We start from the raw sequence: 21,769 nt of genomic DNA, 5'->3' as shown, positions 1-21,769 counted from the left end.
TGCATAGAGAGATCTACAGTAACCAGTCACTCTTCCCTCGCAGATGTAAGACCTCTTTGATGTAAATTCCAAGATGGCAAGCTTTAACCTGACCTGTGCCATTTCAAAATACTTAGTAAATTTTCAGTAGACCACAAATTCCGCATCACAGCGCATACTGTGTAGATGACCCGTCAACTGGCCATATCCTGAAAGTGAAAGTCAATGTGTGTAAAAGACAGTAATGAAGACAGCACAGTTGAATTACCAGGTATAATCTGGGCTGGGGTGATTACTCCTCCTGACATGGCTTGAGCGTATTCATAGACACCTGCTGTATTTGGCGTGTCAAAAATAAGTATTGTACTTGACATCTCAGAAATACCTTGAAAGGTGGGGATAACTTTATAAAGAATTGCCACGATTCCATATGTGGAAGTATTTTCTATATTCCAATATGTTGGTAGTGGTCACTCATAAGCACCCTTTCATGGTAATAAATTAAGGTGAACATGGCTGTACTGTAAAACCCTCTGTAACATGCATGGAATTTGGGGAACTGTGGGGAATACACCTTGTGCGTGTCTTCTTCACTGTTCTCCAGAAACAGCCTTTTTCGCCACAAATGAAACCTTTACTGACCTGCGCTGTGACGCCTTGAATCCCTTACACATGGAACAAGGGTTGATTTGAAATGCATGAGGTGAAAGATGCAGATGCATCAATCAGAAATCCTATAACATAGACAGGATTTTACCGTCAAAAGGCTTGTTCAGTTTAACCCAGTCCTTGAGGATAAAGTTGCAGTAATCCTTGCCATGCCAAAACCTGGCCTCTCCACATAGCTCATTGCTACTAATGTGACTTCGGAGTGAGCTTGTATCTGGAAGAAATAGAAATATTTTTGTATTTTTTTACAGAACGAATGACTCATAATCAAGCTGAAAGAAAAAAAAAGAAACAAAAACACTTTTCTTCATTTAGCCATCTATTAATGGGAGGCTTGTAATTCAGGATGCACTCTTAGTGGTTATAAAGGAGGGTAATGTGATGTGGAAGAGCTTAAAATACTCATTTTGTAAATGTCATTAAAATCCTATGTATGGTACGGTAGCTCAATTTATTGAGTCATTCTAATATCACAGCGTGCTCTAAATTAAGACGGATCTCTCTTTGTGAGGAAAAAAGCTACAGTGCCAACTTTTAATTTGTATCAGGCATTTCCTTTCTTCCTGTCATATTACATTTTTCAGTAAAACATTTCACATAGTCAGTTTTTGCTCTACCTTACAGAGTTAGTCTATAACAAATTACATATTCCTTCTGCATGGTCAGAATCAAGTGTTAATTAATGGATTACCTAAGCAAATCATTAATGAAACTTCACTTTGTTTTTCATTTCTTTTGTTGGTGAAATGGAAAATATTAGGAGCAGAAATTTATCAATTCTACAGTATAAATAAGTAATTATTATTAAGTAATGATCTTGTAAATGAGAGGTACAAACTAATAGCCAATGTTCTCATGTTCATTAGTCACATAAGATGTATTGTAGAAATCAGGATGCTTCCTTTCAGAATATTATCACTACAGTATGTCTAAAAATATCTGGCTGCTGGTAAAAAGATCTCTTATTCATAATTTTCAGTATCGTGAAATGCAGGACAACAGAGATGACATTTCTAAATATTTATTTTGCAAATCATATACTACTGTACAATAGGAATGCATGAACAGCTAAAGTAGAAAAATACATAATGGACATTATTTGTAAATTGCATAGCTGTGTTGTTGAACGTTTAGCTCCTGCATAGTGGAAACACAAGCAGAATAAGGTTCAGTTGTTACCTACCATGAGGCAAAGTCAATGAATACTGTGTTCGAAATGTCCCAGACTCACTGGACTGAAGAGACAGACTTTTGTTGGACACCTCCCTGGGATGGATCTTTCTCGAGCTCAGGCTGCTCCTGCTGCAGTACCCTGGGAACAAACATGTGGCGTCACACCCTGTATTCTCAGTCTTACATTCACAGAGTTTCATTTTATTTTTGAGTTTTGTTGAGTTTTCGATTATTTGTTTCACTATCTTTCGTTTACCTTATCTCATGAAGTGAGCCTGGGGACAGATTTTAATTAGGTATTGAGATTTTGTTTAAAGGTGATTATAGTACAGTCATAAACACAAACTCTAAAAGGTAATGAGCTGGAAATAATAAGAGAACAGTAATGTTTTCCTTATATTTCTTCTTAGCATTGAAAACAATTTTTAGAGGCTAATGACATCACGTGATCAAAATGAAATCCTGCAAAATTCAAACTGCACAGCTGATCTCTCTTTAATCATTGTTTTCCCACAGCAAGAAAACACACCTGCTCTTCCAGAAATTAAGTCATACTTCAAAAGACAAGGGACTCTGATGGAGCAACTATGCAGTTTTCTTCTCACCTGCTTCAGGATCTTCTGAAGTGTGGCTGCAGTCCTCTGTGGTGGGGTCCTCAGAGTGTGCGGTGTGAAGCCTGCTGCTCTGTGAGGCTGGCCTACCGCAGCTCTCTTCCTGCAGGCGCTCATCAGTGTGTTCTTTTTTCAAGCCCCCGCTCCACTCCACACTGCTTGGACTGTCTTTGCCCACCTGGCTGCTCTTGGCTTCACATATCTCTTCTTCAACTATTATAGCCGATTGCTGTGGAAAAGCCGATGAACAGATGTGAAAATCCCAGCATGCAATTGCATTTCAGTTCATTGTGCGCTGAGAAACCATCCACTTGTTAATAGGGTAAACCTTCAGTTTAACACACTAACAGGGGGCAAAGGGTGTCCATTATTGACAAATGTCGGTTAAGTCATAAATGACATTTGTTCAGCTCGAAACACACCATTATTTAAGAAATATATATATTTACAGTACTATACATGTCCTTAAGATCTGACTTAGTTTTGCAATCAACACCCTGTTACCTGGTTAGTCAATGTATGGATGGAGCAATCGTCAATGAAAACTCTTCCTGGGCCTTTTTTATCATAAATATACAGGCTCTTTATTTTTTGTGTAATGAATGAACTGTATATAAAAATTGTTAAAGCATACAAAACACAAACAACACCCAATGTAAGTATTTTGCCTACCCCTATCCCCTATAATTGCCCAACCCCTATCCCCTATAATTGCCCTACCTCTATCCCCGAAAGGGCAATATTGCTATTCATTTCTTTTAGACCCACTTAAAGATATATTGTAGAAAATATGTTGCATTTTATTTTATTATGTTTGTATTTTACTGAGAATTATTACATATTTGTCCCATTTTGGTGTACATTACTGTACGGTAAGTTTTTTTGTAAATGCATAAAGTATTGTTATCTATCAATTGCAATCACTGTTCAGTACATGTACATTAACAATACTTTACCTTACAATTTACTGTTTCTAGGTCTTAGTTAGCCTACAATTTTATTACTAAGCACCAGAGCTGTGCCAGAAAATAAAGAAATCACTTGCCTGCCATTATTCCTACTGCTCCAGTATGTCTTTGACATTCAGGTATTATTTGATTTAATTATTTCATTTCCTGCTCTGGATTTTCCCAAACACCCTTATTTTGTAACAGTATAAAGCAATACCACAGGAGGAGGTAGCACAGCACCTGGACTCACAACTGAGTGGTTGTAGGTTCGATTCCCTGCTCCAGGCACTGCTGTTGTACCCTTGAGAGAGGTACTTTACCCCTGGTGCTCCAGTCCATGCAGCTGTATAAGTGGGTACCAGCATTGTTGGGAGTTAATACCTGTGAAAGATCTGCATCCCATCCTAGGGAAAGCACATGCTCTGTAGGCTGCTTAACACTAAAGAAACCCTGATGAGCTCTGGATGCACTCCTTTCTTTCACAACACAAAGAGTGTAACCACCAATCATACCAAAATACCAAAAATAGTGCTTTCTAGACTTTTATTACAGACAAATTACAAGAAACATTGAATTAAATATTCAGTAGTCTGAAGGTGTAATTGATCCCTGCTAAAGGGATCCTTAATACTAATTTATTTATTAGTGAGTTGCGGTGAGACAGGGCCTAATCCGGCAGGCGCAGAGCACAAGGCAGGATTACACCCTGAACAGTAGCCTGTACAGTATATCGCAGGGCACATATGCACTAGTTCACATGGGGTGTATAGTTAAATATTGCAATGAATGGCCTGGGACTATGGGAGGAAATCAGAGCAAACCCACAAGCACATGAGGATAATGATCAGCATCACAGTCTGATTATCAAGGCCAGGAACATTACAACTGTGAGGCAGCAGCTCTAACTACTGTGCATCTGTAGCCCCCAGATTACACACTAGATATTGCTCAATAATGTTAGACAAATGCTTATCAATGTCATTATTTTAGATGTATTGCCCCACAGTCGGAAATGTCAAAAGCCAAGGAGCAGTGTGAGAGATTAAACAGCTCTTCATTCTTTTTTCTTCTTAGTCGGAGACTCAGAAATACATTGCGGCAGCAGACAAATTTACATCTTCCAGCTACTACTAAATACCACTGGCACTGCTTGACTTAGATCATGTGATGAAATTTCCCGGGGACTTGTAACCTCAAAGTATTTCACTGAAATAATGTGCAGTAAGTATTCTGAGTCAAATATAAGTAGAATGCCTCTTTTCACAAAACGTTTGATATGTCTGAGACACACTCCCCACACAACATGACTTTGGATGCAACTAAGGCAGTTTTGCCACAAGCCTTAGATGTGAAATCGTTTTTTTTTTTTTCATGTTGAGACAGTTTGAGTATTTGTCAGAAGGGAAGAAGGGAATATCTAAAGTTGAATGAATCTGAATGCCTAGTTCATTGTGCACAGCGACGTTCTATCAGGCCTCAAGATACTAACTGTAATGTAACTATGCCTTGTTTGTTGAAGTACAAGCAAACATGTAGACCGAATAAAAGAAAAGGACATAGAAACAAGCCATTTTATAGAAATATGGATAGGTTGTTCATCTGTGTCCACAAAGTGTTAAGTATCTGTATGTTCATATGTTGCGCATGGGTAATGGTTCATAGAGGATCATAGCTTCCACTTGACAAATGGCAAATGTCACAGCAGTATTCTCCTGGTAGGCATAATTTTATTAAGTGCAAATATCACTGTGCTCCTTAGGAGACATTTTAAAGGTTATTCCAACAGCTGTAACAGTTTCATGTATATTAGCAAAGATTTTACAGTTGAGGAGCCCCAAGTAGGACAGGCACAGCCACTCAAGCATAGAAAAAGAAGCCCTAAGTGAATGCAATAAACTACTTCATAGAAAGAATAAAATCATGTTTATTTAAACACTTCAGACATATTTAATGACATGATGGCAGGTATGTGCTGTACTACAGTAGATTCACTGCGGCAGGGTATGTACATATGGTAAATCATTCTCATTTAGTGGTTACTAGTAATTTGTTGACTCATTCATCCATGGAGGACCTTTATGTTTAATGCAATTCTCATGAGGCAAAGAAAACTCCACCGAGGCTAAGCAATGTTTCTCAGCGTGAATGAGTAAGGATTATCTCAGAGCCCTCAAAGGGAGTCCCGGATATTATGGAACTGGTATTTATTTTTCCTTTTAAAAACAACTCTTCTGATGCTGCAAAAACACAAAGAGTGAGCTCATAAAGCTAGAAACACCCTCTCCTGCTAAAGATTCAGTTTCACACCTCAAGGCATGATGCATTAACAACCTCTAGAGAAGACAAAAGATTGATGTTGATCTTTTCATACAAAATTATTGTCTGTTTTACAGAGAAAGTTGGGGCTTAGTGTTGGGTAAGCTCACTTTGCCAGTGTTCCTAAAATCACGTCTGACTCTTTATATATATATAGTCATTTTTAGAACCTCACTTCTGATTCATGTCCACAACAACATACAGTAGATTGTCTTTACTAATTCTCTGAAGTATTTAGTAATGCTGAAGTAATAACTGAAGTTTAAAACAGAAGTTTGTGTGAAGAAGTCAAACCATAATCTCGTCCCCTATGTCTAAATAGCATGCTACTCGCTGACTCACTCCATCCAAGTTCCATTTTCATTTCACCCCATTTTTGCCCTTGCAAAAGACCTGGTCTCTTGTTGATGGGTTGGAGTTCTCTTCAGCCAGGAGAGTTACCCCAGTAAAACTTCATTTACATCCTCTTCAAAGTTTTTGACCAAATTACTGAAACCTAAACAAATACAAGACAGCATTTTTGGGGATCTCCCATTGTTATATTAAAGAGCTTAGTGTTTATCACTAATTTAAAATATAGTTTAAAAAGCTATTTTAAAAGGGTCCACACAATTGGATTTTTTTGCTGTTTTTAGCTAGGTGAATTCTGATTTGAGACGAAAATGACTACAAAGATAACTTCTGTTTCCTTTTCAGTTTGTAATCTACTAACCTATTGAAAAGCCTGTCTGTATTAAGGCAGCCTGTTGAATCATACTGAAACTCATTTGGAGGAAGTTATAAGGGTTGAAACAAGATCTAAGTTGTACAGTGTAGCATCAGAAATCTGAAAATACCATTAATTTAAATAAAGAGACTAAAAAATGTCTTGTATACAATATCCAACTACCCAGTCTAATATGTAAATTATACCTCTGTCATCAAAGGCTTTGGAAACGTTTTGCCCATGACTGAATCTGGTGCACCTCCTTTCTTATGCACAGAAACTGTCACCTGTCTGATATATTTTGACGTATGACACTAACACGCATCAAAAACACACAGCTGTTATCAGCTTGGCAGGGAAAAAGATGAGAGTAGCCATAATATTGACAAACACTGGTGCGGCACTCCTGGCGATTAGTCTCCATGGGTCATATTTGCAAGATGTTTACTGTTGTCATATTTCAACAAAAACAAAACAATACAAGTTTCCACCAATTGACTCAAAGTGGTAAGTAAAGGGTATCTGTATTATTGACTGGAACTTGCTTCATACATTACAGTCATCAGTCGTCTAATTGTATTTTATACATCATTGCCTTTGCAATGAACTCAATTAGTGGGTTCAGTTCTTGATTATCCTGAAGTGCAAATTCGGTGTTAAAGTTAATATCTACACACTTTTTTTGTGGCTTGCAATCTTGTGTATCCTTAATGCCACTATGCAACACTGCGTACATGCTGTATGTGTGAAGTCCTCTGATTCCATTAGTATCGATATCGATGAAAGATAATTAAAGGTAAAACAGTAACTTATTTGATAGGGAATGGAGGTGAATGGTCCATATAAGTGGAGGATACTTATTACTTTGAGATAACACCAACTTAATACCTCTAAGGCATGTTTCCAAGATTGTTATACTATATGTGTCGAAAGGGTTGTGTCTTTAAGGAGCAGAGCCCTCACTGAGGGAGCAACACATTATCTTTGCAACCACATATCTGTAAATAGGTGTTTTAACAAAAGCCTGGGAGGAATGACAGCAACTCCCCCTTTATCTCTGCTGTTCTAACTTATAATCCTCCACGACATCCCCTCAGGAAAAGCTAATAATACCATTATTATTGCCCTTTCCTACTTCCATTCAACTTTTGCCTCCATTTTCCTATTTCCATCTTGAACCAGGTTAGGCAGGTGAAACCACTCTCTGCTTTCTTCCTGTGTGTGGGATTCCTCGTAAATTGAAATTGAATTGTTCAGGATGTAGGGATACTAGTCCTTCCCTGAGAGACAAGAGGGAAAGGGGAAAAGAGCGTGAAGAAAGTACCCTGGTTAGTTTGGGAGAAAGCACAGGGCTAGGTTGAGGGGTCCTCCTCACACTCCCCACATCAGTGAGACGGTGGTGATGGTCATCCCATCTCCCATAAGCCAGGTCAATGCCTCCCAGAAACGCCACGGACTGGTCGATCACCACCGTCTTTTCATGGTGCGCCCAGAGCAGTATCGTCGAGGGGACATGATCAGGGTGACGCATGACCTGCCGACAACCACGGAGACACATTTTCAAAATGAGCAGGTATCGTGTGTGTCCAGATGACTGTGTTTGACAGTGCCTTCAACTGGCATTGTGCTGTTTTGTGAACTGAATTTCCATCAGATATGACATTTAAAAGTATTGGGACATGGGGGACCCCAAAACAGCGACTGAAGAGAAACATTAAAGGCGCTGATCTAAAAAAATCAACAGAGGGAGTGCCTAGGCATAAAAACAGAAATAAGCAGCTTCTGTTGCCCACCGCACGCAAAGTGAGAAACAGCTGTGTCTACAGTGAATCTTCCTTATCCTAGCCACCCTCCTGCTCTCGGCACACGCTACGTTCAGCAAGACCTAGGGACTCAATCTAGGACACCTACACTGAAGAGCTCGCATGACACAAGTCCTCAGGGTTGGTTTCTCAAGCATTTTAAAGAATATCATTGTTTGGTAGGGTTTAACTGCTGCTGAAAAATAATAGTTATGATAAGAAAATCTGACGGCGTGTCAATCAATAATAAGCCCGAGGATTCGCTGGAATAAAATTAGAAGACATGGCAATTCGTGTAGCCACATCTCCAAAGAGACGCCTTGTGCTCCCCACCTGGGGAAAGCAAGCTTGATCCTGGAGACGAACGGCCTGGGGAATTTCCTGTAGCTCACTGTGAAGAAGACAAGAAATGTAGGGCGCCAACCACGGAGATCATTTTCCTGTAATTGTGCTTCAATCAGCTCTCCTGTCACCATACATGGTCTAGTAGCCTAACATTTGCGTGTCCAGAGGCCTGTCACACAGAGAAAGCTAGTGTGCCGTCTGTAATACATTTTGACGTAACCTTCGTTCATTGAATGATGAGAAAAAAACAACACAACAAAACAAAGAGTCCCATCAGAAACCTGTGGTGGAGAAGAATGAGCTGATTTGGGGTGACATCACTTACGCTTTCTGTACATCTGTCTGCAGACAATTGTATCCTAATTATCTCCTGTTTCACTGACTGAGTTTGAAAAGGTCATCACCTCCAAGATATCTAGCCGTTTTCCTCTGTCCATTTAGAATAGAAATTGATTTGCAAATAAGATTATTGTAGAACTGCTTTGAAAGAAACTCTTGAAATAGAACAAAGCTCTTCTTTTTCTGCTTGTTAATGATATATTGCATTTGTCTTGGGTGTAAGAAACCTATTCATGAACACTTTTTTCTTTATAATGTTTTGTAATGAATTACATAAAACCTATTATACTGCGCTGCAGACATTGGTGATTTAGGAAGCAGACAGAATTTAATATGGAATCTTTGTATAATGTATTTGGTTCACCAGAAAGCTGTTGGTAATCAAACCTGAGATTTCAATCGACTCTCTTCTACTGAATAATGCTACTTTTTTGGATTCTGTATTATAACAATTTCATCTGAGAAAATGTCCTGGTTTTCCATAACTAACCCAATTTGTTTCAACAAATCATAGCCTACACTGTATCATTCCAGATAGAAAAAGATTCTAGTCCAAAACTTTAAAAGTCTTGCATTTTTTTTCAAACGAATTGACTGTCAATTCTAACATGTCAATGTTTCATACATGTACTTATGTTTTCATGTTTTTCTTTAGAACCTTATATTTTCTAAGACTCAATAATTCAACAGAAAAATGACACGAGAGGCTCCTTACCCTGATGTTTGGGTGAAGTCCCATGAGAGTTTTCTTGGTGTATTCACTGTTAAGCCCCAGAACTACTTCAACTTCCTTGTACAGGAGAACACATACTTTCACTCCTTGTTCCTAAGAGACAGGGAAAAAAATTGGGAAACCATATTGCAGCCACCCCAATAAATATTTAATGAATATGAGAATTAATTACTGTACTAGTGGATGTAAAGGAACCTGCAGATTGCTTATGGTTCTCATTTTGTTTCATTTAGAAAAATGTATATGTTTATATTTTAAAGTTTTTTATTCACCATATAGTGAGTAATGCTTTTTTATGCATGCACCACATTGCATTCACAAATAGTAAATTCCTGTCCGCATTACAATATGTTTTTCATTTAATATTGAGCATCAGAAGAACCTTATCACCTATAACTGCAACAGTTTCACAAAGTTATTATCAGGATACAAAAAAACACAATATTTTTTGTAACAGGTGTGGTGACTTTTATAAGAACAGACACGGTATAGATAAATTCATAATGTCGATTAATGTTTGTCTTCAACACGGGTTATCAATGTGGGGTCTAATATGAAAGTCAGAGGCTGCAGACATGTATCATAGCCACCGTTGGAAGTGATGCAAGTTGTACACTGTGACATATGCATTGAACTGGACTGCAGATACTGTCTTGTGGGATTCTGTCTGAAACTTTGACAAGCATGCGCTTTTTCGATCGCAGATGCCAGACATCATTCCAGATCATCCCAGTAGTGCTGCTTTCTGGTGATTAGTGCACAGATCATAGGTCTTGATCCCTACGGAGCTTGGTTGCCATTAATGACTACAAGATGAGCTCTGTAACAGCAAGACATTTCTGCTCAGACCATCACACTTGGACCATCCCAGTGATTTGTTTGTTGTGCACAACAATCAGAATATTGTTCTGGACAGCTGTGCCAAACTTTCTGATGTCCATCAGGGCGGTCTCCAGAAACTCATGATTCATCAGCAAACGTAACTCCAATTCCAATGTCCTCCTGAGGTGACCTATCTTAGTTTAGCTGATAGTTCATTTGTGGACTGTGTTTTGTTGTAATGTTCTGTCAGATGAGAAACTGCTGACTATGAACATTCCAAAAGGTGATGTCCTTCTGATTAATGGAGCATATTAGTTCTTATCTATTTATTTCTTACTTAATTTTCACCAGTATTGATATTCAATAGGTAAAATCACTTCATCACCAGTGCCCAATCAAGTCTCACACTAATGAGGTGATTGAATGTTTATGCAATAGCCAAAGTCATTCAAGCCTATCATGATCAGTCATAGGTGATTAATCAAGCAAAATAACAGTGCAACCTTTAAATCGATTTCCAAAATTGGTCTACTTTATTTTTCTAAAATATACATGCATAAATATATTCATAGGTTTCTTTTGATGCTCAGTTTATAATATTATTCATGCCCTAGGCACTTAATCCTAACATGCTTTCCATTTTTTTAACAAGAATCTAACTACAAGAGATAACTGTAGGAGGTGTGTTTTTAAAACCAACACAGTAATTGAAGGAGGCGATCTGTAATATGTAAAATATAAAAATGTACTGTTACCATGACAATATTTTTCTGGTCATATTAAGAAATCATCAGAAATTAGTTCAATATTACAAATACTTACAGCTTTTCGTTTTAGGACACAGTCTAGTCTCCAGGTGTTTCCATCCATGACTGGCCTTTTCAGGAAGATTTCTGGACTTAACCTGGCACAATTAAAACTTTATCAGGAGCAAGAATGAATGTAACACAACATTTTACCATTAAAGATGTACTGTAAAACAGAAAGAATGAATGAATGAATGTCCAGTGAGTTTAAAATCTTTGGACCATATCTCAATATAAACTCACTGTGGGCTAAGCCTGGCCTGACAGACAAGTGGTTCAAATCATGATACACTCTGGAAGGGATGAAAGGAATGTTTAATCATTACTCGTTTGGTTTCTAAGCTGTTAGTCTCAGATCTGCAACACAATGCCTATAGATTGCCTATAGATTTAGATGTGTTTCTTTTCGGCAATCTTGTGTTCTTAAGTGCAATGTCCACACTATGGTCCATTAAATCTTTACAGCAATACTTCATGACACTTTATCTTTAGTGTTTGGTTATAGAATGCTGTATTTCCCAGTTTTAGTGCTCTTTGGAGAAACAGTGTTCAATAAATATTTCATGCATTTTAAAAATTCAATGCAGGCAGAATGATTTATGCAGTTTTTAATCAGCCAGCTGTTACATTTATCATCATACCACCAGCCTGTGATGAATATCTCTTCCTTGGCTGCTTCTAGTGCATCAGCAATAGTGTCAAAGTAACCAGCTGCATTGACAAACCTGCAGGGGAAGCACAATAACATAATTCATGAAAGGGAAGAAAACAGTTTTGTTCACACAATGCTACAGTAAATTGAAGACATCCAATCCTCAGTGAGATAACTTCCAAAAAACCACAGATAAGTTTATTAAATGTTTTGCTCATCAAACATTGTTATTAATTATCCCTGAACAGCTTTACAAAATGTATATTCTATACATAAACAACAAATCTTTCCCTTGGACAAGTCCATTTCAGTCCCTCTCATTTCATTTGAATGAGTCCTCACTTTTGTCACTTCCAGGACTTGGAGGTATTAAAGCACATTTTGCCATGTCAATCACTGTTTGGCAAGGTGAAACATTCGTCCATCCATTTTCTATCTGCTTCATCCAATTCAAGATTGTGGGGGAGCTGGAGTCTATCCCCGGAAAGTAAAGGGCACGAGGTGGGATGAGACCTGGATGGGACACCAGTCCATTGCAGGGCATACACAGACACATACACACTTGGGCAAATTTTCCCAGAAGCCAATTAACCTACCGGTATGTCTTTGGACTGTGGGAGGGAATCAGTGGATGCAGAGGAAATACAAGCGAACACGAGGAGAACCACAAACCCCAATGAAGAAAGCACCTCACGTCCTGAATTGAACTTAGAGCCCCAGCACCGCGAAGCAGCAATGCTAACCATGCCACCGCAAAGTGAAACATCTACAAAACAAAACATCCTTGCACAGGTTGGTGATGTGCTTTACCATTTTGTTAATGTGTTTTCTCTCACAGGAGCAAAGGATCCATGTTGGTTTTCTTTCATGAAGTCCGTCCCATATTTTTGTGAAAACTCATAAATGGACTGTCCCCACCACCTGGCCTGTCTGTAAGTCGAGCATCTAATGGTAAGTGTCCTAAAAACAACATATTGGAACAATAATAAAAAAAATTACTATTTTATGTATAGAGTGGAGGACTTACTCTGTTGTGCTACTTAGTGGCGTTGTGGCTCAGTAATTGTAACCACTTACCTTCACAAGACAAAATGACCCCATTGAGGCAGAACCACCTGTCATGAAGGCTTGTGCTTACCATTACTAACAGGCAGTCCCACCTACTGGCACACCAGAGTTAGTCTTTCATAATATATTATCAACTTATATCAATGTGAGAACAATTTCCCCATAGTGTATTAGGTTGCCTGTACATTGGGGAATTGTTCTTTAATATTGAAAACATTGTGATATTAACCAGTCCAGAGACATGAAAACAGCGGGTGTGCAGTCTAACAAATTGGAAAGACTTGCTGTTCTTTAGTGTTTTGTTCATTTTGTATTTGGGTATCAGCAATGTCTTCTCCCCATAATTATGCACATGTTCTGGGACCCATTCTTTCACACCCTGCCTGTCTCCTGTACTCTAAAAGGAGCCCACATCTTTCTCATCTACTGATGCACTCCCAGTCTCTGAATCAATGCTCTATATCAGGTACGGCTAATCCGGGTCAAGAGGAGCCATTATCCAGCAGGCTTTATAGATCATCATTAACATGTCAATTTATAAACACTTGGAACAATTTCATTTTCACCATTTCAGAAGGGTATTTTTTTTCAATTATATGTAATTTAGAGATCACTGGAAAGGAAAATGCCAAAGCTTCAAAGCTCTGTAGCTCTTAAGGACCACAGCTTAATTGCATCAATTAACTGACTCAACAGATCAAAATCTTTCCAGATATGATTTAATGGTTACCTCTAAGACCTGCTCAATTGTATCTGTAGGGGACCAGGTCTGGGCCACCTTTACACTATACCTGAAATGTTGCTGCTCTTACTCGACTGAGAACAGCGGTTTAAGGCAGTGAGGTGAGCCCAGGTACAGCTGAGACAGACGAGGAAGCTGGTGTAAGCAGACAGACAAGCTGGTGTAATGAACAGACAGACACAGTTCAAACCGCAGTCAGAGATGAAAGCAAAGTCCAAAACTGGGAAGACAGAGGGCAAAACCACATAGGAAAATCCACAAGCACAGTCATAAAAAAACAAGCCAATTTTATAGTCAGGAGTAAGCACTCAAGTGAATCCAAAGCAAAGTCAAAACAAGCAGGGTCAAAACACTGGAGAAAAGGGAGACTAGAAATGCAAAGACTTGAAACTGAATTCTAAGATGAGGTAAGTGATGGTTAATGACGTGCAGGTAGAACTGTTTTTAAATTAGAGCACGAAGTCACGGCAACTGGCAGATTGAGTACAGACTCTGCCTGATTCCACAGATCTTCTGGCGTCTTGTCCCCTGTTCTGACAATTCCTTATGTACAGGTATATGTCAGTTTGTATTACGGATGATCCAAAATGCCAAATTACTGTACAAAAACTACAGAAAACTGTTGGCTTAATGGTCCTGGCCTTAAGGACAAGATCAGCCAGCTGATTAACAGACAAAATTGCTAAAGATAAATTTTGACTTTAAATTCAGAAACACCAGACAATACAATAATGGACAATGATGATAATAATGATGATAATGATACCACAATAACGGGCAAAAACAGATAAAGAGGTACTGTACATAGTCCAGATAACAGCATTAGTTTATTCTTAAAAATAGGGCAAAATTTAAGAAAAGAAAGTGTGAGTCGCAAAATACATTTAATTTAAAATATTTTGCATGTACCGAACAGCAATTGCATCATGGTTTGACATTGTTTGAATAAAACTGTGTATATAACGTTACAATACTTTATATATTTATGACAAACAATACAGTACAAATACAGTACAGTAATGTACGCTAAAATGAGACAAATATGTAAGAAATCTCACTAAAATGCAAGCATAATGAAACAATCACATCTTTTCTACATCATACATTTAAGTGTTCTAAATTCGGATAAAACGAGGGTTTACTGTAGCTACAGGCCAGCGAGTCAACAAGACAGGTCAAATAGTCTCCTCTCATGTGTAATCTGTGTTACAGGGCTCTCACACATAGTTCCTGGAGGGATTTGTAAAATCCTTTACAGACCATCATTTCGTTAAAGGCATCATTATCTATCAATGACCTCTGAGATGGTTTACAAACATTACAATTATGCAGTAAATTCAATAATTAGACCAGTTGTGGCTGAGAAAATATATGTGGTTGGAAAAGGGTCCCTCCAGGAACTGAGTTTGAGACCCCTGCTGTATTATGGTCCTATGTTCTATTATTGTTGTTGTATACTGTCTCTGTTGTATGATTGTATTAAGACAGATCACATTAAAAAGTGATGAGCCTGTTGTTTCATGTTTCAGACCAAGTGCAAAATTAAACAAAAATATTTTCAATAGCCCAGAAGATTAACCTACCTGGAAAGGTTTTCAATTGATACTCCATGTTTAATTCCTGTTTCTTTGGTCCCAGTTTTGATGTTAAATCCTTTATCAAAAAGAATTACTGATCCAACTTGTCCATCCTTAGGTCTCATGTATAGAACAAAGGAGTCTTTAACTACTAGCCACCTGCAATGTAAAGGAAAATGTATAGTATTTAAATATTTCAGGTATAAAAAAATCCTCTCTTGACATCATTCAAAACTAGAGAAATAATGTTAATGATGTTTCCACAATTAATTATTAGGCCCAAATGGAGAAGTTAATAAATGAAGAAGGTGGACAATTTCAAATATGGATTTCATATATACAATACGATACTGACAAGGCCCTGTGTTCACTGGGACACTTTGAGACAAGATGTCAATTTTAAATTGCACTCAACTTTAAATATATTACTTTTTAAATTCAGCCTCACACATTTGCTAAGCTGAAAATGACTACACGTATTGCACATGCTCCATAAATGTGTGATACTGATGAGCTGGTGACTGTAAAACCAAACCTGAAATTGGTTTTGAACAAATCAGTAATATTGTTTAGCTGGTCCACCTTTCAGTTCAGTCAAGGTGTAATACTGTACTTATTTTACTAAACAACATTTTTTTTTTAAATTTAAGTGTAGTTTAAAATACTATTGTGTCTCAAAGGTGAACATGGAGTCATACAGTCACCCTACGCACATGTCATCTTAAATAATGTTTTTGCTGTAGACATGATACTGTGTACTAATTTATCAGTAATTGCAGCAAAAAAAATAAATCATACTTGGCATGATTTGAAACCATTCTTATTTAAAACCATCCTTATCTTTTAGCAAGAAGAACTGCTTATATAAAAAGTCATCTCCAGTGTTCTAAAAACATTTTCAGCAATCATTATAGCATTGTGTGCAGATTTCCTTCATCAGTTCATCAGGCATTTTAGTGAAACTGATTACCTCTTTGACCACCTGTAGCAGACACTGTTGGAGCCACAGCAGTAACACCCAGGAAATGTATTGCCCCCTGACTTCTTCAAAGTAAGCCCCTCACTTTAAAAAAATTCAAAAGAGGCAAACTAGATTAGAAAACCCATTCATAAAGTTACTGTATGTTGCAGCTAACAGAACGATTTCAAGTCCTTCAAGTCAACAATCTGATTTCAGTCTCAAACCTCAAACTGTCAATTCAATGGATACAACGAATCTAAAGATACTGTATTAAGTCATATAATGAAATTGATTAGTGTACTTTATTAAATACCCATAATACCATGGAACAGTTATGCTCACTATGTTTTAATAGCAGGAAGAGATAAAAAATGAATTAGCTTTTAGCAACTAAGCAAACTACTGTAGATAAATAGAAGGGATCAGAATCTTTGAAGAGGGTTACAATGAGAATAACTGCACCTGACAGACCTTTAAAAGGAAATACTTGCCATATATAAGGCTGACATTATATAAAGGGGTGGTATGATGTGGAACAGCTCCAGTTACAGTACATTCAGAACTACATTAATACTACAATCCACTTTGTAATTGAAATTGCCAAATTTAAATTATAAGCCTGGTACTTGACAAGAGGCATCCATTGTTGAGACATTAGAAGATGGGGACATACAAAGAGCCATTGAGTATTAGGTCTGGAATCGGTGACTGGCAGAAACATATTATATATAATGAAAAATTAAACTTACATTAATACTGATTCATACTAGTTTTCTATAAATGTTCGGGTTTTATATTTGCTCAAAAAATATAATCATGATCTACAGTAATTGCATAGCATTTCTTTCTTTATAAGATGTGGACTAATAGAAAATGCCAAAACTTTGTGTCATATGCCAAATCCACATGACTTTTTTCATGTGCTTAATCACAGAATTTATCACTGTGTTATTAATTATTGAAAATGTTTACTTTCTTGACAAAAGTTGCTTTATTTGACTTTGATTAACTATACTGTAGATAAATAATGTACAAGGGAGGGGATAAAATGTCCATTCTCTCACACAACACTTACATTCCCTTCGGTCCAAGATCCCGAATAAAGGACAATTGACTTACTTCCAAGAATTCAAGCTGGAAAGTTGGAAAAAAAACAATATACAATTATTTTAAATCCTTTTTCTCATCCAGTAGTCCTTGACCATTAAAATAGGGATTACAGACATTATAGAGTGCCTTCCAAAAGTATTAGGCAGCAAAGTCAAAACAGATATTTTTGTTTTGGATGTATGTGCAGTGACGATATGGACAGTTCCACATGCAGCCATGCAGACCCAGAACAGTCCATGGTTCACAGATGATGAGGTGCTCTTTTGTCTCAACACACTTACTGGGAACTGCATTACTGAATGCTAGTTCATGTATTCACAAATTGGACATTTAATGTAAGAAAACAATTATACAGTTTTCTGGAGTGATACCTAAACAAAATAGTTTTAAACTTTTTTGCACACATCTTGGATTAAACAAAGAATTGTATTAACTATGCTATACTAACTTGACCTAGGGGAATAATGGCCACCAAGGCTATAGTAATAGAGACCCTTTCTTGTTTCATAGTACAGAAATGGTTTTCAATTAGTGAAAAAATTACTTGTTTAATATGTGGCTGTCAAAGCCTCATCCTGTGTGAAATGTTGTGCAACAGATCTGTTAAAACCTCACTATTACATACAACCCTCTTAATGGTTGGAATCACAGTGGGAATGATATCCTGTAAAACATCATTTTTCAGACTTATAACTTCATAGAGCCTGCTGAGCCCATTGCGATTCAGTACCTTCAGTTTGATTGTACGTTTGTTAGTTTTTTCTTCATTTTATTGTTAATAGTATATAAATCATAGCAGGCCGCATACAGCATTCACACTGCAACAGATTATTTCTGGATGTCTGTATTAGAAATCTAAGCAGACCGTAACCATGGTAAGTATTCAAAGTAATACGGTGAAGGCTTCACATGGTTAAATTGTTTTGATCTTTGCGCATCACTGTGAAATTTACCATGGTAATCAAATTTCTATTTTTACTGTGTATTATGTAGGCTTTGGCATTGGCATGCTACTGGAATGTCTTCACTATCCTTTCCTGAGTTTTATTGCAGGTCTACAGTCTAACAATATTGTTCTCTTTGTAGAGTTGTGAAATCACAAAGAAATATTATTCGAGTCCTTCAAGGTTTTAAACAAATGTTCTCCATACTCCATACTTACAATATTGCCATTAGGGAGTGTAACAAAATAATTTTTGCAAATCATATGGAAAACCCTCTTGAATAACTGTAAGTATCTCCATAGAGAACTGTAAGTAATCCATAAAGTAAATAAAAAGTTTAAACATGTTAAATCTTTTATGAAAAGAAAATGTTGAAGGAACCAGAAAACTGCAAAAAAGGACATAAACTTAAGGTTAATGAAGAAGTGCAAGACTGTGACTAAAACAGCTACAATCTTTCCCTTCCTTTCAAAATATGTGTGTGGTATTTTAAAAGACTTCATGGAGTGAAGAATAGCTATAGGATCTCTATATACATTTCTATAGGATCCCCAGACCAGTCTGATTCATTTTCTTGGTATTGGCTGAATTTTTAAAACCATTAGTTAAACATGTACATACAGTTGCAGGATGATTCCGGTACATTGTTCTTTTCAATAAATTCTTCAGATAATCCTCTAATTGCATCTGTTAAAAATAAATATAGTACAAGTCTGAAGAGCAGAAAAGTCACAAAGACAGGAAATTTTCAACATTAATATATTGTTACAATCAGAAAATGACAGAGTGGATTAATCAACAAGTCAATTAAATAATCATGACCCCCTAATTGTAAAGATTTTTGGCAAGAACATACCCGAGTGGTTGGTATAATTAGAGCTCTTTGTTCTCTGCCATGACTTTGACAAAAAGAGTAATAGTTCAGGCAAACTGGGTTTAAGAAATGTGTATTAACAATAAAAATGTGTACACTAAACAACACTATACATATTTCATTTACTAATATTACCTATGGAAAAATTCAGATACTCAAGACATTCCAGACCATTTGCTCCTTATTTTGCTTTTCTTATGTACTGTATGCTCCAGTTGTTGTTCTTTATTCTGTTAATGAGCAAGTCATTATGGATATTGCTGAACATTCATTCATCAAAGAAGTGGTATCATGTATATCCCAACATTGTTACTATTATGCACCAAAAGCAGATGGTACCTTCTTAAAAATTTAGACATCTGTTTGAAGATCTTATTTATTTAATTACTGGTCTTTTCAGTAATATAAGGAATTTAGAACCATAGACAGTTCCTTCCCCAGTTTATTTACTTTTTTATTTTAATTATTATTCAGCATATTCTCCCATACTGAAATATTAATAGGGTGCAATGCTGATTTGTCAAGCAGAGTAGATTTTAATGAAATGCAGCCTCAAAATATGAATACATAATATCATAGTGTAGCCCCGGGTCGCAATCAGTTGCAATTATAATTATTTCTAGTGGCATGTAATTAATTTAACTTAGACTCCTGGTCATTTCAGTTAGGGGCAATTGAAACTGATCCAGCACTGGATGGCAGTAAAACAGATACCGCATATTGCACTTAGAAACTTCTTATGTCAGAGACGTATACAGAGCTTTCCAGTATATGGTACATGCAATTTACACGATACAGTATATAACAAGAAAAGCAAGGGTAGTAAACATATACAGCTTGTCCCAAAATGAAATTGCTGAAACCGAAGATCTTTGAAATGCAAACATTGACAAGTCAAACAGCAATTTACCTTTCTACTGGTCAGCTGCTCTTCCTTCACCATGGCATCTGGTCTTCGTGGCAGAGTCGGGATATGTCCCCCTTGAAACCGTTTTTGCCCTTTGAAGGACCTCCTCCGAACCGTATGACTTGTAAGGGAATGACAGGCACTCTAAGTACCTACAGTACTGTCGAGTTTTCACACTATTTATCACAGTCAAACACTTTACAATGTAACCTGAAGGAACAGACACACGCTTACAGAACATGGAACAGGGAAGAAACTTTGGTACGTGGTCCTTCTACAATACATTTTTTCAATTGATGAAAGAATGTCTTGATCTTTGACTACAGGTACTGTAACTGCCAACATAAAGAAACACTTGAGTGAATGAGGGACAAAAAGTATATTGAAAGCAGGCACTGCCACACAAATGCTGTTCCTGAGTTATTAAGCAATTAACATCCCATTATGCTTAGGGTCATGGATAAAATTGCTGGACCAGTTGCCTATTATTTTGGCTATGATAGCTAGAACAGGAGATCTCAGTGACTTTGAGAGTGGTGATTTTTGGGGCATGTTTGGCAGGAGGTTCAGTGACAAAGATTTCCTCAACTTGCTGATATTTCATGAGGAACTGTGGCTAAGGTGATGCTGGTATGTAAGTCTGAGGGAAAGACATCATCAGCTAGGGACAACTGTGAATGAAGGAGCATACTCCACAACTGTGATGCCTGTGCATTGGTTTGAAATGCAAAGCAAAGGACGAGCAATCATTGCAAATGTCAATATAAGGCATGAGCAGGCATTTTAATCAAGTACAGTCCATTGAGAACTTTAGAGAAAGTTATACTATGGCAGGTTTCAGTGCATAACCCCTTATTACACCTAAAAAATAACCTTAGTAAGTAATGTGGTGCAAAAAACACAGGCAGCAGTCTACTGAGCAGTGAAAAAGTCATATGGTCAGGTGAGTCAAACTTTACCATGAACACATGTTGAGAACACCAGGGGTTCATATCAACCCTTTAGAGGGCAAGATTAATGCCAATAAATGCAAATTCATTCTGAGTGATCACATTCATCCTCTGGTAAAGCATTTCTATCCTGATGGGCGTGGAATCTTCCAGGATGACAATGATTCCATCTACTGGGCATGAGTGGTCACAGAATGGGCACGACTGATGAGCACGAAAACGATTTTAACCATATGCCATGCCTATCCCACCCAACCCAGTCACCAGATCTCAACTGATGATCAAGATCAACTCAACGTGATCAACTCAAGATCAACAGATCTGGGTTCGGATGGCCCAACTCAAATTCTCAAGCCTAATGAAATTCTGGAGCAGCGCTTGAAACAGTGTTTACCACCACCATCAATAAAACACCAGATGATGAAATTTCAGTTGGAAGAATGGTTTTGAATCCCTCCATTAGATTTCCAGACACTTGTAGAATCTATGCCAAGGTACATTGAGGCTGTTTTGATGGCTTATGGTGGCTCAGGGCGGTTAACACCCTATTAAGACCATTCTTTATGTGGGAGGTGAAGAGCCTTCAGATGCAAGTCTTCTTCAGGTTAAGACTCCACAGATGAATTGTCATGTTTCTTTTCTTCTCTTTTAAGCATTAAATAAACCTTTACTTGTTCCTTTGCAGCCTATGCATGCTGACACAGCTACCTCCTTGAACCTCTTCAACCCTATT

The 21,769-nt window shown here is 37.4% G+C and overlaps 1 protein-coding gene across 3 annotated transcripts in view; it reads right to left on the bottom strand.

Annotated features, from left to right (window-relative positions):
- The window catches only part of LOC148676191 (phospholipase D1), a 51,650-nt gene that overhangs the window by 15,367 nt on the left and 14,514 nt on the right, over positions 1-21,769 (bottom strand). For 2 of the 3 annotated variants that reach the window (XR_015926180.1, XM_088604662.1), the window contains exons 5-17: positions 20,090-20,207; positions 18,927-18,992; positions 17,327-17,385; positions 16,261-16,353; positions 15,297-15,449; positions 12,714-12,863; positions 11,893-11,976; positions 11,268-11,349; positions 9,606-9,716; positions 7,729-7,938; positions 2,427-2,661; positions 1,832-1,960; positions 737-862 (exon numbers count right to left, since the gene is read on the bottom strand). Coding sequence is in view for 2 of the 3 variants with exons in the window: in XM_088604662.1 (XP_088460788.1) it covers positions 737-862; positions 1,832-1,960; positions 2,427-2,661; positions 7,729-7,938; positions 9,606-9,716; positions 11,268-11,349; positions 11,893-11,976; positions 12,714-12,863; positions 15,297-15,449; positions 16,261-16,353; positions 17,327-17,385; positions 18,927-18,992; positions 20,090-20,207 (1,616 nt within the window). In the remaining variant the exon portion in view is untranslated. The remainder of the gene's footprint in view (positions 1-736; positions 863-1,831; positions 1,961-2,426; positions 2,662-7,728; positions 7,939-9,605; positions 9,717-11,267; positions 11,350-11,892; positions 11,977-12,713; positions 12,864-15,296; positions 15,450-16,260; positions 16,354-17,326; positions 17,386-18,926; positions 18,993-20,089; positions 20,208-21,769) is intronic. The other variant, XM_088604669.1, reaches the window with a different exon arrangement.

Source organism: Lepisosteus platostomus, chromosome 2 (assembly GCF_059453375.1).
Source record: "Lepisosteus platostomus isolate fLepPlt1 chromosome 2, fLepPlt1.hap1, whole genome shotgun sequence".
NCBI lineage: Eukaryota > Metazoa > Chordata > Actinopteri > Semionotiformes > Lepisosteidae > Lepisosteus > Lepisosteus platostomus.
Note: the sequence above shows the minus strand (reverse complement) of the source record. Positions and strands in the feature narration are given on the sequence as shown.